The sequence below is a fragment of the Manacus vitellinus genome, unplaced genomic scaffold (assembly GCF_001715985.3).
Source record: "Manacus vitellinus isolate BGI_N305 unplaced genomic scaffold, ASM171598v3 scaffold_1_pilon, whole genome shotgun sequence".
In the NCBI taxonomy this organism is placed as follows: Eukaryota; Metazoa; Chordata; class Aves; order Passeriformes; family Pipridae; genus Manacus; species Manacus vitellinus.
The window spans coordinates 6,948,390-6,965,493 of NW_021939396.1; the positions used below are offsets into that span (position 1 = coordinate 6,948,390).

The 17,104-nt window shown below is 40.9% G+C and overlaps 1 protein-coding gene across 2 annotated transcripts in view; it reads right to left on the reverse strand.

Annotated features, from left to right (window-relative positions):
• Window positions 1-17,104, reverse strand: part of CCN4 (cellular communication network factor 4) — a 34,790-nt gene that overhangs the window by 4,278 nt on the left and 13,408 nt on the right. The window contains exon 2 of one of the 2 annotated variants that reach the window (XM_008934754.2): window positions 3,383-3,665. In XM_008934754.2, the coding sequence (XP_008933002.1) occupies window positions 3,383-3,665 (283 nt within the window). Of the gene's footprint in view, window positions 1-3,382; window positions 3,666-17,104 lie in introns of those variants that run through there. The other variant, XM_008934755.2, reaches the window with a different exon arrangement.

The window sequence follows — 17,104 nt, forward strand, 5'->3', positions numbered from 1 at the left end:
AGATAATGAGCAAAATTTGAAGCTTTCAGAGACATATGAGGGACTATATGGGGTCACATATATGACACAGTTCTTCACAACACTTGTACCCATCTGAAGCAGAGAGGGAAAGACAACCAAGGTAGCAAAAGAGCACCTAAAAGGCACTGGATTCCTAAATTTCGGCAACTGGATCCTACCCACAGGATTTATCACAGAATAGTTTTCTAGGAAAATGAAGTATGCATTATAAAGCCATGAAAATAATTATTTGGTGTATTTTTTTAAGCAAAGTTACAAAAAAAAAAAAAATTCAAGCATTTCGATTGCCCGAGAACAGGGATCATATTGATTCAAACAGCAGTGTTTGGGGTTTTGTTATTTTTAAAGGTATGGCCAGTTATTTGGAAGCACTGGCAGAAATCTTTCAGTGGAAAATTCAAAGTTTAGTTTCTTGTTTGGTCACATGGAGGCAGTGCACACGCACTGGTCAGATCACTTATGTTTTAAGTCTGGTGGGAAATGGAGCAGCAATGTGGCTGCTTCAGGGGAACACAAATTGAAATGCTGGATTAAAATTCTGCAAAGGCTATTTCTGGAATGGACTGAACGAAAACATCAAACACAAATTCCTTCTTCTGTACCAAAAGAAGAGCTGTTGGAATTTGAAGCACAAATCTAGATCTCCAGTTCATCCTCAGCTCCAATTTTGGTAATGCTTCAGTCTTTGTCCTGAAAAAATATCACTTAGTGCTGGACCTAAGAATTCAGGTATATCTCTAGGTGTTCACATGGACTACAACAATTCAAGAAAATGCTGTATTTCCTGGTGTTTTCCTACCAGCATATCCCTCCCACACTACGAGAACAGCCTTCTTCAAATCTCCTACACCAAGAGGCTCACCATGTGAACACTTCCAAACACAAAGGGGTTGCTGAATGCCTTCATGCAGAACTTCACTAAGTCTGAAATTAAGCAATTTGGAAGCACATCCCTAATCCCAGCCCCATGTGCACAATGCCTGACTCCCCACCTGGGCGTGTGCTCAGCACTCTGCTGTCTCTGCTTCGGTACAGAGAAAATCCAACAACAAAAGGAGAGCTGTAGTGGCCCCCAACAGGTTCTTATTTCATGTCTGGGAGGTTAGATCCTGGGATACACCTCAGCACACCAGTCCACATACAGCCTGAATTTCCCCCAGTTTGACTGCATTCCCTTTCCCAAAACCAGTTCCTAGTTCTTTCAGTATCTTTAGTTTTCCACATATTATATTGTTTCCCTAGACCTGTGTGCTCTGGATTCTCTAGGTTCTCTAGACCTATAGCACCTATATGCAAAGCAAATTCCTCACAGCAGTTAGTCCCCAACACCCAACAAGGTGCCACTCACATGAGCCTTCACTCACCCTGTGATCAGGACAGAACCTGATGGGCTGAGAGTGGGGTGATGCAGCCTATATGTGCCCCAGGGTACAAGAAAGAACATGTCAGCAGATCCTGTCCTATGCATCTACCTGGATGATGAACGCAAGGGAAAGACTACAGGTTTCTTTGGCAGCCAGAGACAACCCACTTCAGTCCTAACCGTGGAAAGACCTACCTCTCATTCCCCTCAGCTCTGTATGCCACAATGCCCCTCACCATAGAATCACAGATATCACATAATAGGGAATATATTGTCATGGTAGTAAGGATGATAAAGCATAGACTGGGAGTCTCTCCAGACCTCACTGGAAAATCTGGAGCTCAATCTTAATACATTGTGGTGCTGCTGCCACAGACACACTGAATGCCTGTAATGTATGGGAGGACTGCAAAAACCAAAAGATATCCAACTAAGAAAGCAAGCATTTAAATAAATAAACAAATGTGAAGCAACGTGAAGGTCTTTAAAGAGTTCTAGGAAGGCTGATAGCTTTGAGACAACATCAAGCCTGTTTTCCTCTCCCAACCCAGGGCCAGCTGTAACGATGTCATTCTTGACAGTGTTTGTCTAACCTGCCCTTACAGACCTCCCACATACTCCAGACAATACACTTGAATGATCTCATATCCTCTTTTCTTAACCTTAATCTTTTCTAATCTTGAAAATCACTGTTTAAGCATACAGCTCCTTGCACGTAACTTCTCTTCTTGTTATTTTGATCATATTCCGCAAAAATCTGGTTAGACTGCACTTTTTGCATGCCTTTTTTTTTCTTCTCTAGCTGAGCTACTGCAAAGCCAAGGTCATTTCTTACTACACTTTCCATCCTTCTGCTAAGGAACAGCAACACCTTGTATCACTTCTGGGAGAAACTGTCAGCTTCCCTGAACTGCTTCACTCTTCAGACCTGCCCCTGGTGTGACTTCTGCTGTTTTAAATTTATGAAAGCCCACAGTTTGTAATCTCTTTCCTCTTCTGTGAATCAGTTATTCTATCTATTCATCTCACAATCAGCTCTCCTCCAGGTCTTGTTTCACCTTTAGATTTCCTCTTAGATCATTCATAGTTATGTTCCAACCTAGAAGACCCTACCTCTAAGTGACTTTTTCCTGTTTACGTACCTAAAGCCATGGCCATATATTCTAATAACTTGCTAAATAGTCAACAGCCTTTCTGATCAGCAATCTGTGTGGTTGTGCTTGCGATCCTTTCACTTTTAATCTTTCCCAGAGGAGTGATTGTCAGCAATTTCTGACATTTATGAGCTAATCAGATTCACTGTCATGTTCTGGATCTCAGAACAAGTGAACATATCCTTGGCACAAGAAACATTACCTAACTTTTTTTCCTCTGCTTGAGTAAAAGCATTCCAGTCACGTGAAACCAAGAGTTTGTTACAATAGGCGGGAAGAAATCCTTCTGCCTCATGGCAGCTAATATGACTGTAATCATTGTAATATTAAGGCTCAGACCTCAATTTGTGTTGAAAAGCTCTGATAGGAGAGGATCCACTCCTGACCCTCTTGACAGGATACCACGTGCTATCCTTTCAAAGGATCCACAGTAGGGAATATGCCAAAAGCATCCCCTTAATGTCATCGTTTTCATGTAGATGCCTACGTTGCTTGTCTTTAAATCTGGCTGCACACCTACCCTTCCTTCATCCTTAACCCACTGCAGAACCTCCTTCTGTTGCACGGAATATGGAATCATCTACTTGCACATCTGGAGACCTCCCAGTGCTGGTTGGTCTTTGCTCTTGGCTGCAGCCAACTCAAAGAGCAAGAATTCAGATGTCATTTCCCATTGAGCCACCTGCCCTGAGAACAAAGACAGATACAATGGAATGGAAGATGATGCATGGAGGAGTAGATGAGCGTGCAGTCAGTAATCTAATGAGATAAACCTCACCCACTGCTCAGACTGAGGGGAGCTGCCAACGTATATCTAAGTCAAAAATATATGTACATCACTTACGTGCACATACTCCTATTTCGTACCTAGGTCTGTCTCCGCTGTAGTCACAGTACAAGCCCCTGTGGAAATCACAGGTGTCAGCCTCTGTGCAGTTCTCTCCACGCTGCCTGGCACAGGTCTTGCAGCAGTCACAGCCATCCATGACCAGGCTGACGCCCACGGAGCACCGCGGTGGGGACTTGGGGCACTCGCACGGCCACTTGCAGTACTGGGTCCGTGTGTAGGTCTCTGTCGTGCCTGGGACAGTGGGGGCCATGGTGGTGATGGAAGTCCGGGAAATGGCCTGCAAACAGAGAAACACAGCTTGGAGAGCGTTACAGAGAAATGGAGGCTGCAAAAGTAGTGGTGATTAGTCCTCAGTTAAAGTCCCCTCAGCTCTAATGAGTCTGTAAGGAAACCAAAGAATAAATGTCAAAGAGCCATGGAATTGTGGTGGTGCTTACTGTCTTGTAAACCCTTCAAGCCCCAGCTGAGGGCAAATGCTCTGTGATTGGGACCACCATGCAAACAGCCTGGCACCACTTTGCTGGCCCTCAGCCCCTTCTAGACCTCTCTCTCTAAACAGAGGTCTCTCACCATGTAGGAATGTACCAAAACCTCTCTGATACATGAGAAGAAGGTGTGAGGTGTGTCCAGTCTTCATGGCCTTGTGGTGCTTGGTTCTGGCAGAGGATTGTGCCACCCCATATTATTGTCACTGCTGGTTGAGAGAAGGCTCTAGAGACTCTTGACTACTTGTAGGCTTCTTTTACACAGCAATCACTGCTTTTCAGGTCACCAAGAAAGATAAAGGTCATCGTGTTGCAGTGTGAAAGCACATGTCCCTGTTTGGCCTCACATTCCTGAGACTTATCCATATTTTTGTGGCTCTTGCAACCAAAACACAGGATCTCACAAATCCACAAGGGGACTGGGATCAACCCTGTCAGCCTGCCATCCTCACAGACACCCAGTCCTGAACCACTGTGCTGTGAGGATGTTTGGAAACCCACTGACTCAGTCACTCCATCATGGATCTCCTGAAGATGCCCTGTCCATTTTTTCGCTTCTTGCAATGCTCCTAATACCACAACAACTACTGCCTTATGATGTCCTAGCCCTTTGTCTTGACTAAAGATGAGGTTTGAGAAAGGAAAAGATACCCTCTGAAACCAAAATCTATGTAATTGGCTGTGAATGTCATGTTGCACAAGTTCACTCACCTCTGTTTGAAAAATGTTTTGCTTGTCTCCACCCCTATAACACAACACACATGCAGTTCAGCTCCCTGACAGAGTCCCAGTCCTAAGCAGTGAAGCTATACTATGGCTAAAACAAATACAAAAAATTAAAAAAATATTAATAAAAATGTTTTAAAAAGTAATGTATGCACTCTAAGCACTCTGACAACCACCCTTACCCATCCTTCACAGTGTTCAGACTATCATACTCAGCAGAAATGCTCTCTGAGCCATGAGGCTCATGAGTCTGTCAGCAGTGGGCTCTTCCTGGTCACATACTGTAGTTCCCATGATGTTGCCCTGGCTCACACAGTCAAAAACCTGGGATATTCCTGCAGTGATTTTCCACCTTCTCCTTTTGGCAGGTGCTTTTGTCCTACATGGAGTCATTGTGGCACATGTAAGTTGGACGAGTGAAGCTTCATAACATTAGTGTTTTTTGCATTAGCCATGCACAAATATTTACCACCATGGTGAGAAAGGAAGGAATACTTTTAGGGGGAGGGTAATACTGCCAAGTTTCCATTTCCTGAACTCCATTTCTTGGCAAATAAGTAAAAAAAAACCCCAACAAACTAGCCTTCATGTTAATTCAAAATCTGATCATCAGATAAAAAATTGAGGTAAATAAAGGTAGAAAAGGGACTTTGTGTAACACAGTGATGTGACTGCAGTAGACACATCCAGGTGTCGCTATTACTTAGATCATGGGGTACTGGGATCCCTTAATTCATTGAAAAACCCACAGAAAGTAGAGGTTCACTGCCTTCTGCACTCCCCAGTCTTCACAGAGCAAACTCTGGATGACATTTAACAGCACCAGCCACACTTGTGGTGCAGGAAGGGTGCAAATCAGCGTGGTGACAAAGCAAAGATGCAACTTTTCTGTGAGTATCACTGTACAGAAAACCTGAGCTTTTTGTGGGGGTCAAGCAGGGCACAACAGCTTAGGCATAGAAAAAAACAGGGTTATTTACATACTGTCAACAGCAGCCAGAACATAGCACTGCTTTGGTACCTGTGGCCTAGAAGCCCTTCCTAATGACAAGGTGTGAGGGTTGCAAAGAATAAGTGAGTAATCCTAAAAAGTTCCGAGAAGGAAAGTCAGGCTCTAGAAACTGCTAAGGCAATTCCATCTATTGCTGGCTTCCTTGTGCTGTACTATATATCCCCAGTGTTTTGTCCTCTTTGCAGTTTCAGATGTCTCAAACAGAAGGCTTTCCAACAACTCTCCACAAAGAAAATGCCTCAACCCAAGACTTTGTGTCACCCCCAAGAACTGTGATCCCGCAGTCAGTGAACTATCCATGAGGATATCTCTGCAAAGCCCCTTTACTGTCTTCTACAGCTTCTTTGTTAGCAGGCTCAGATTTTAATAAAGTACATTTCTAAACCTGCTACTGCTTTATCTGAAGGTCCATTTAAGTCCTTTAGTATTTGGTTACCCTATATTTAGTTAATTGTGAACACATTACTAATCACTGCCAAACAGAGAACGTGTTTGCTCTGGGCATGATTCCCAATTCCATTAAGGCCTCCTTTACAAACAGTTGGCCTTAAAGTTGGCTTAAAAACACCTTTAAAGTAATGTTTAAACTAAAACATACCAATATAATTTACTCCCACTTTAAGGCTCATTGATGCTGCCAGAGTTGTTAATAGAGAAGCATTCAGATTGATGAAAAGCCTTGGCCTTTTAATAGTAGGATTTTTCATTCTAATCACAATGATTTGAGTAGGTGCAATAATCTGCCACTTGAGAAGAGAGGCCTCCTCAAGTGCAATAAACTTATTTACTTTGTCACTGATCATTAAAAGAAAGTGCTTAATCATCAAATCCAGATGCACAGACAAAAGTCACACAGCTATTTAAAAAGCCCATTGCCACGGCCCAACCCTGTAAGTAAATCCCTTGCCCATCTCTTGTTTCTATTGTCAACAAGAGCAAGCAAACAGCTTATATGCTGTGTAGATATAAGAGTGTCTGTGAACCAACACGCAGCAAAGAGGAACCCTGCTACTCCTGTGGGTTTAGTTAATATGTGAAGGACTGGGGCTGAATTCTTACAGAGGACTGGATAGCTGGGAGACTTTTGGTGGTTTTTGATAGACAAGAATTTGGAACGAACTATTTAACAGCCCTTCCTGTAGGTCTAAAGCCTGAGTTGGCCAAGGAAGCCTTTCCAGTGTCCTTATAGTGGTTACTTGTTCTTGGATGTGCTGGCTGAAATGTCCAGTGGTATGGCTGAGTAAGCTTTGTGAGGACACAGTGTGGGCTGCATAAGCATCTTCAAATAAACAGTGTGAACAGGCATCAAAATACTATGACTCCTGTGTTTTACAGTAGGGAAGACATGGAGTGATGGAAGCAGCAGTATGTCCTAGGCTCCATCACCACCCAACCAAAACCTTTGGAAACAATTGTCCATTGAGCACTTTAACAAGTGCACAACATGTAGAGCTTCCAGGACCTCTTCTTCTCCCCTCCTAAGTCCCTCATTACTTAACTATGGGGGAAACAATTCCGCAGAATTATAAAATTGTTGGCTTTCTCTTTTCCATGGTCAGCTGTCATCACTGGAATGTCTAAATACCTTCGGAAAAGTCATTCAGCCCTACTATGTCAATATCCCAGAATTTGGGATATAGACTTACTTATTAATAAGTATGTTGGTTAAGACATCATGACTAATGCTTTCCACAAGTGCCATCAAAAGGAAATCATACTCCAATGGCCTTCATCAATGGCCATCCCTAACTAGAAAAAAATGTCAAACAAGTAAACAAAAAAACCCACTCATGTAATTTAAGGTTTAAGGAATCATATATTTAGGGTCAATATAACATATAGGACAACAAAGGTTTTGTAAGAAATCCAAAATAGGAGCAAAGGGAAAATTAACACCAAAAATCACAGTGGTGGGCATTTGACAAGTTTATTTTAAAATGTCAGAAAGATAAAAGAACGTGCCTAGTAGGAAATTAATTTTTGCAAGTACTGGTAATTAACCTATTTTATTTAATTATTCTTCAGTCTTGGAGTCTGTAGTCTTGGATGCCAAGGAGAAAATATTTCACCACAAGTTATTCATGAGTTCTAATTTTGCTGCTTTTGGAGGTACAAGCCCATTCTTATTAAAACAAGATGAAGCCTTTCTCACGCTGCCATGCTTGATAACTCCCTATTAAAGTCACTCCTGATTTATGCTTGGCAAGCTCCAAAATTACTTTCTTTATGCATCTACAGAGCAGATTGCTAGCAACAATTTATAACTAATTTCTGTGTTCACATTGAAGAGGAGAGAAGGAGAAATAAAATATTACCCATAGCCACAAACACAATATTTTTAATAGCCATGAGTTTTATTATCCAAATTTAAAGATATGAAAGGGATAGTAGCATTTTAGTGGCAGATTCTACCTCCTGGTAAAGTATATTTTCAATTTGTTGGAAAATATTGTAATTTTTATCATGTTTTAGTTTCAAAATCTGGAAAGACCAAGCTATGGTGTTGAAATTACAGTCCAAACTGCAAGCCAGGCAGATATATTGCACTTTTACACAGTGCCAGAGGAGTCTCCACCTTTTCTTTAGAGCAGCAAAGCCCTACATGGATCACAATATATTCTTTTTCTTCCAGTTTTTACAGATGTTTAAAAATACACTCATGTATTGATTTCACTGTTTCAGTCCTTCAAGATCTTACATTTAAAACATTTTTCTTTCAAGTATTTTTCTCATCAGGATCAACTGGGTTAAGGTAAGGAGAAGACACTGATGTTCTTTCCCTCCAGTTTATTGATGGAAAGAAGTTCAGAAAGGACAATGACTTTAAATTTGATTCCTCTGGCTGTTGACAGAGCTGGGGAAGTAGTTCCACAGTACCAGAAACCTTAGCACTTTAGCACCTCCTACTGCTTTCTCTTTGGTGGTAATTTGGTCTCCAAGATGGACTTGTTAATTCACTCTGAGCTGCCCAGGCTGTATTTTGCAGGGCACATGCCACTGGGTGCACTACATTTAATTTCCCACAGTAGAACACATTAAAGGAATATTTTTAGCCTACATTTCTGATGCTGCCTTTTGAGTAAATGCCAGATGTCGTTGATGGAGGGATACGATGTGATCTGGATTATCCCCTGTTGTCTATCTCTGACATATTCACAAGTGAAAATGGTCAGTGAGGAAATTTTATTAAAACATCCTCTTTATTACTGTGTGATGAAATCAGCTCATTTGCAAGCTGACCCAAGCTGGTGGGAGTTTGTGCACCAAGGTCTGACAGCGTCAACCTGTCATTTTTTAGAAATAACTTTTTTTTTTTGCTGTTTGACTATCCTAAACGTGAACAATGAAGTTAAAACCACAATTTTAATCAGACACCTTGGGATGAATCTCCCAGGAAAGGGCTGAGCATTTGTGCATACAGCACATCTGCTTTCCCCTGGTTCCACCTGCTGGCTGAACTGTCGAGACAGCACAAGCAAAAATGTCTGTAGAGCCAACTCCGGTTCCACGAACCACCCCAAATGTTCCCATTATCCAAAATTACTTTAAAAGGTACCCTAGGAGACTGACATGCACGTTCTCAGAGTTGCAAACACTAACCTGACATAGCACATTCCCAGGAGAATACAGCATCTGGAGCTCAATAAAGAAGTAAAAAACAAAAGGACAAAATTAAATATAATTAATCTACTAAATAAAGCCACATACTCTTTCATCCCTCAGTTGTATTTCTGGGCAAGTGTAGAGATTGCTTAGTTTCATCCCAGAACTCACAGAGGTTAAAAACTCATAATGTGTGTCAGAGAGGTGGGCATATTGGCAATGAAAATCAGGACCTGGCTTACATCAGTGGGCTTAAATCAGGCCCTCAGGGTAGAAGTTTGTTCTTGATTTTTCTCAGCTGAAACTTCTGTGCTGAATATTGATGAATATTTGCATTGTTTTTATACCCAAAACAGATGGGTCGACAGAGGGCCAGTTCTTACAGCGAGATCACTGGTAATCACAGTACCATCAGGACTTCCTCACTGTTAAACTCTTGCTACAAATCCCTAAGTCCCCATGAATGCTCATAAACTGTCACAAGTTAATACTAGTGATAAGTGAGCTAGCATCAGGACAGAGATATAAATCAGATTCTGCAGGACACGTAATGGAAAATATGATTATTCAGGGCTCAGCGTTCCCAGAGTATTCATGAGGTTCTAGATACTTCATTAAAATTAATCCCAGACATGAAATGTCCAGAACAGATTGTGAAATAACAGAGTCTGAATCCAGAAAACGTAAGACAGTTTTAAAGATGTCAGGTGCCAGCTGGATTTATTCTTGCTGTGTATGGTAGGTTGAGCAGAAAGGAACATTCTGCATGAAGCAAACATTCAATAGCCTAACAAAATAAAATATCCACAGTGAGTCAACCGTTATATTTCTGTGGATTCATGAATGATGAACAACCAGCTTCCCATAACTTTATTTTGGGAAATGTATCTGTGGGAAGAATGTAGACAGATATTTGGAATAGTCTTTTCTAATTCAGTTTAGACAATTACAGAGTAAAGATTACATACATTCATCTCTTTGCCAAAAAAATTGCTTATACTGGCAAACTCAGTGTGGCCTCACATTTTCTTCTTATTTTTCCATGGAGTGGGCAGAGGGAAAAAACTTCCCTGTTAGAATGCAACCTGATGTTTTGTAAGTGCTGTCCCAGTAGAAGCAACACTAGAATAGAGTGGCCTAAAAATGTTTGGGCATCATTAACAGATTTACACTGTCACCATGGACCCAACAAATCAAGATATTAAACAACACAGTTTTGTGCTCTAAGAACATTTTAGTGTCTTGAGCTGCAAGTGTTTGGTTTGTGCATCTAATGAGCTCATCCCATGAAACAGGCTTGAACTGGAGTTTGAAAAGTAACAGGGAACATCTGGAGGAACAACGAGAAAAGTCTCCAGAAGGGACAAGCAGGTAGACTTCAGTTTTAGGAAAGGAAAAGTGCATGGGGAACTTACAAGGTCCTAGAGTTACAAACCATCCTAAAACTGTGCAGTACAAGACATTGATATAGCAGCCACGAACTGGGCAACAAAAGTACGAGTTCCAGCTGCCAGATAAGAGCAAACTGCTGTGGCAGAGGTTTTACTTTGCAAGTAATCTGCATTTGCTTATCTTCTATTTTTCAGTCATGGCCTTGAAATCAAAAGGAAGACACTTTTTGTCCTCTTACCCTCTTGGGGAAACTCTGTTCCAAGCTGAGCAAAAAAAATAAAAAAAAATTATCAAGCTCTACTTGTTTGTTTGTTTGTTTGGCGAGAACAGCACAGATTTCATGGTATTTTTCTAAATTATCTTGGGTTCCATGATTTTTTCTAATAAGAATAGAAATCTACATTTTCAAGTATCAACAATTTTCTGTTTCTGTTCCAATGCAGAGAATTTTGACTTATAACAACTTTTCATTTTTAAATTTCATTGTCATTTAAATTCTGAAATCTGAAACTGTATGCTCTTCCCTAGAGCTGCTGATGAACTGACATAGTCATGCAACTCTATTTCCTTTAAATAGCAATTTCCCCTCCATATCAAGTTTCCACAGCTATTTCCTCCAGCTTTACCTTTCTGAGTTGATTATTTTATTTTCCAACTATCAAAGTTTCTTCCCTGTTGAAATCCATACTAAGGGCTAGTTATTTGCTTTCATTTTGCAAGCATTAAATTGTTTGGATGGAATATGGAAAAGAATCTGGTCTTGGTAAGATATCAATAGATTAATTAATTTCCTGGACTATAGTTTTGAATCCTCACTGCCAGTGGCATATCTAGGAGTTGCCAGTCTAGAGGATGGCAACCAAGATGGTCAGAGACCAAAAGGAGAAGACACATTGAGGGAGCTGGGCTTTGTTAGTCTGACAAAGAGGTTAACGGGTGATCTACTATAAAGCCACTCTTCCCAGTGGTAGCAGAGGGTATACAATGGGCAGCAGCCACAAAAATAGAGTTGAGGAAGTTCAGTCTGAACATCAGGAAGGCAACTTCTTTGCTAGAAGAGAAAGGCATCACTGAGACATATCATCCAGGAGGCTCTGAATTCTCTGTCCTTTTCTGTTGCATTAAGACCCCCAGGAAGCACAAACAATCAGCATTACTGGCAGACTGTGAATGCACACCTTGCCAAAACCACACACAGAATATGCCTGTAAACTGAAATGACCAACAAGATGTCCTCATCAGTTGAGTCCTGCGTTGTGCTACCTAAAGTCTGGTTCTGGCTCAGGGAATAAAAACTAATCTATTTGTTAAAAGGTACATTTAGTACAGACAAAAGAATTCTGTTGTTCTAATCCATCCTCTCTCCTGTCTTAAGAACGGCCAAAAAAGCTATTTGGCAGCTAATTATTATTTTATCTGATAACAGGAATCCTACCAGAAGTCTGGTTTTGTAGCTGGAAGATTTTGAGATAACAGAAGGAAAGAGACACTGCTTCTGTTGCTACTGCTACTTTAATGGCCCCTTTGGAACACATGGCACACATGGCTTCATCCAAAAAAACATAGCTGCCATTTAATACAGTGTTGTATCATATCAAAGCCACCTCAAGACTCTCAATGATGAGCAGTCTTGCTACATCCCTGTGGTTAAGTAAAAAACAGATGGAGCCTACAACTTATCTGAATAAACAGCAGCATTTCCAGATACAGAGTCCTATCATAAAAGGATATTTTTGTGCCAAGCATGGCATATTTTGGTAACTGTAGCTTACAGTATTTTATGAGATCTGTCAGACAGAGAATGCACTTGGAAGACATATAGGTCAGCAGTATCCTTAGGGCCAACAGAAGATGCCAGACTCCTGCATACTTTAGGAGGACCTGACACTAATTCAGAGTCTGATTGCAGAACATTATGATCCTGCTTGAAATGATATATGTTATCTTAGCCTTTGCCAGGCAAAATCATGGCAAGTGTTTCTTGTAGCATCTGAAGCGAGTTAGTTCTGTGTGCTCAGAGGGACCAGTAAATCAGCATTTGTACACTTGAAACAAAGGCATTCACATCAATACCTGCCACACTGATCATCTGATCTGAATATGGTCTGGCCACACTTCTGTGAGGGAAGCAGTTTTTCTTCATAGAATCATGGAATCCAAATGTTCAACCAGAATCTGGCTAGTGCCTGAGGCTTTTTCTAGATAAATCCGTATCTCTCTCTTTCTCCCTTCCCTTTCACCCTACCCCTTTATCCAAAACATGGTAGTAACAATGTGTTTACACTGGGAGAACAGAGACTTACTTATATCAATTTCCAGACCAAGTGTGTAATTTACTAATAAAAATTTGTGAACTTTTGTGGACCCTTCAACTTTTGTCATTCCTTTCAACCGTGAGCATCTAAAAATCTCGGATGCTTTCTTCTCCTTAAGGGTGGCATGCCACATACTCCTTAGGGGTGGGATGCCACATAAGTCCCTTCTGCCTCTCTTTCAAGATCCTAGACAGTATTCCCTCGACATTTCTCTTGAGTGCTATAAACTGAGTCACACAAATAGACACATATCCAAACAATCTTCAGTTCAGGGATCTGAAGGAAAGTATAAAATGCTACACAGCACAGAGCAGATGCTGCTTTAAATCACATCCTCAAGGAACTGAAGTATTGAATTCCCTGGAGAGACATTATCTTCCTAATCTGTTTTCTTCCTAAAGTTGATATCAAGCTTTTAGCCATATCACAGGTGACCAAAGTCAAACAACTGCCTTTTAAAATCCCTCTAGAAGATTTTGTCCCTGTACTTTAGAATGCACCAAAAAGGTTCTTAAAAAGGAAATCTGAAGTCCTTTGTAGCAGTGATACCTGATGTCTAAAAAGAGAAGCAAGCAGTTGAATGCTAAGCACACACTTCTGAGCATTTTTGCTTCTGACTTAGAAAGCAAAATCCAAAAAACAAGAACACACGAGACATGCAGAAACAGACTAATAACTTTTAAATGAAACCAGTAAATTCAATAGAAATGTAACTGCAAGCTCTGCATGAGTTCAAATGTACAGAACCTGGTTGGAAGGGAGTCTGCGCCCATGCACACCACGTAGGCAACAAGCCAGAAGCATGGTGATCCATAAGCTAGAGAAATGATGAATTGCTGTAAGCTCATATTAGAAGTTAAACTGAGATCAGCACAAGCGACCTTGCCAATTTTATGGTGAGATAATTTAGCAGGAGTGTGGTGATTAGCTAGAGGCCTCCTTTTCCCAAGCTTTGCCGAGCTTATCTGCCTAAATCCCTGGAACAAGCCCAACCTATCTGAAGAAATTTACTAGCTCAACATGTGGAGCAGCGACACTGCTTGCCAAACCATGTACACAATGACCCTTCACAAAAATTATATTGGAGACCATCATTGGCCTGAGGCTATGAGAATGGAAAAGAACAGTAAACAAATCTGTAATTTGTTAACTTTTCTAGATGATAGTTGAGACACCGAGGTAGATCAGAGTACAGGTTTTGTAAGCAGAAAGGTGGAGACGGCAAATTGAGGATACTCAATGTACTTATCACCAGATGTATCAGATCCAGGACACTCCTGAGTTTTGTATGAACTGTTAGAAGTGACAAGCCCGCACAAGTAGTTTAGTTTGTGGTCTACCAAAAAGGAGAATGTTGTAAAGAAGCATCCTTTTCCTTTGATATCTGGGAAACTGAGATCTAGTGATATTCTTACCCAGCTCCCCAACTCAGGCTTGGTGATAGACAGGTGTGAAATGCCATACAGTACCTGATCCTAAGGGACATGCAAAAGGACATCAGAATCCACAGACTGAATGCCATCTAGTATGAAACTAATCCCTTAAAGCTGGCACCTATCTGAGACAAGAAAGTTCTCTGTAAGAGATTTAAACCTATCTGGGGATCATGCTACAAATAAACATCAGCACTGTAATTCCAAAGAGAGCATCTAATAAGACATGTAAAACCATGAACTGTTTTTACATGTTATTAATCTTCTTAATGCTGTCATTAACTTCATGTAAGCTGCAGGTCCAAACACAAACAAACCTTCCATTTCTTAAGAAAGGAAAAGAAAATTCTGCTTTCAAGACAAGTCTATCAGGAGGGAAAAGCTTTGGGGCACACAGCTATTTGAGGGTCAATTCATGCTATTAAAGGTGAATTTAGAAACTACTCAGTTCTTACATAACTAAGAGGATATCAGACCAGCTTTCCCCCAGGAAAGGCAAGAATCCACTAGACGAGGTTGCTCAGAGTCCCATCCAGCCTGATCTTGAACATTTCCAAGGATGGGGCATCCACAATTGTTCTGGGCAATCTGTGTCACTGCACACCTCACAGTAAAAGATTTCTTCCTAATATGTGACCTAAATCTCTCCTCTTCTGGTTTAAAACAGTTACCCCTTGTCCTATCACTATCTGCCCATGTAAAAAGTCACTGTTCTTTTTTATAAGCTGCTTTTATAAGTACTGGAAGGTCATAATGAGACCTCCATGGAGCCTTCTCTTTTCCAGGCTGAACAACCCCAGCTCTTTCAGCTTGTCACTGGATAGACGTAGATGGAGAGAGGAGGAGAGTAAATCAGTTTTGACTGGGACCTGGAGGTGCCCATATAGTAAGACACAGTTACAAATAAGACTACTAAAAGGAGCCAATGGAAGCAGCTTGTTTTTGACAGCTGTTTTTGACAGTTCCTTAAGAGAAGTTCCTTTTCTAACGTAGACCACATAGCCACACTGTTATTGCACATGGATGCATCTTGTTCACTTCTCATAGTCACTGCAAAGGATAAATGACAGGCAGAGCAGCATCACTGAAATAGCAATGCCTTGAAAGAATATTTATGCTAATGAAAGATGATTTGCACAGTCAAATTAATTTGAGCTTGTCAACAAATAAAACCTCTGGCAGTCAAATGTTTATGGACATTGATTTCAAAAATTTCCTGGAGCAAGTCCCCAGCTCACTGTTTAGTGCTGCAGAAGATTGCAAGTTTGGTTATAAGCCTTTACTGCATTTGTGAGACACTCAGTAGTAGATCAATGGAATCTTTGGCACTGATGAAATGATATGTAAAAAGTCTCACTCTTCTCAGCTCCTCTGAGCAACAAGCTGTACTCAAAGCTGCTAGGTGCAAATCCTGAACCCCTCTCTGCTGACAGCTGAGGGGATCATTGCATTGACCATACGGGAGACTCAATTACTCCAGATAAAATACCTAAATCTGAGGCAGCTAAAGGGAGAGAAGGTAAACACTACATTGGAAGACTAGGGCATGACTTTGGTGCTTGAACTCAGCTTTTAACCTCTCTATGTCTGCAGAACAGGGATGGTAACACTTCTTTGGCTACAAGAAACAAACCTTGAAGACTGTGAACTGCCCAGACCATGGAGGAACATGCAACTGCCATCAAGGGAGATGGCAGCCAGGGAATAAGGGCAAGAGAGATCCCAAGAGAGTTCCCCTATGAAGATAGGGAGAGATAGGAATACTAGAGCCGTTTAAAGGACTATACATCCAGGACTTTCCTGGTGCTGTGCCTGGGAAGAAAAAATTTCTATCTATGCACCCATAGAAAAATCAGTATTCAGCTTGTAGCATATGAATTTTTCTGAATATGACTTTCAGATGTGTCTGGAGGAGTTCAAATATGGTGGAACACCACAGCTGAGCACCTTGAAACCATCTACTTTAGACAAAAAGAAAAGGTTTCTCCGTTTTGTTCTGATAAGAGGAACAATAATCTGGCAGTCAGCATATTCCTCAGGTTGGATATACTTGTAGCTTCAATAGCAGAGAGGTTTCACCCAGGGTGGCACAGCCACATGCAACCAGGTCCTCATCGATAGGTGTGATGCCACCATGCCATCAATTCAAGCAGAATGAAAACAGACTCAGCACCAGAATTAAAACAATAACAGATGAAGATTTTGTTGTGGTATGAAAGACTGAAATACCCTGGCATGTAATTTATGATAAGCTTAGTTCTCATCTCATACACTAAAAATTTTTTATGGAGAATTCTGGTGCATTGGTTTTCTGCTGGTGCTCTTGTCAGGGAATTTGATAATTAAATTTTAATTACTGTAAATTAAACTTAGAAGGTGTAATTACTTTTCCCTCCACAAACACAACAGTAGAAAGTGGGGGTTGTAAAGGAGAGAAGTTTTCTCACCAAAGGCACAAGGAAATCCTGTTCTTTTTGAGTAAAGTGGTAAATCACAGCAGGACGTGAAATGCGTGAGGATGTGCAAAAAGAAGAAAGAGAAAAAAAAAAAGGATGCTCTGGACAGAAGCAAGAGGGGAAATTTTCTTTCAGAAGACAAACTAGTGATGCTGAAGCAACACAACTGCAAGAATTGAAGGGTTAAACTGTCTGTTTACAGAGCCATCCAGTAGAAAACACACAGCTGTATCAACAGGAAACTGGAATCTGGAGTCAGAAGAGCATTTTTAAACTTGTCCTTTTCTTTCTCAA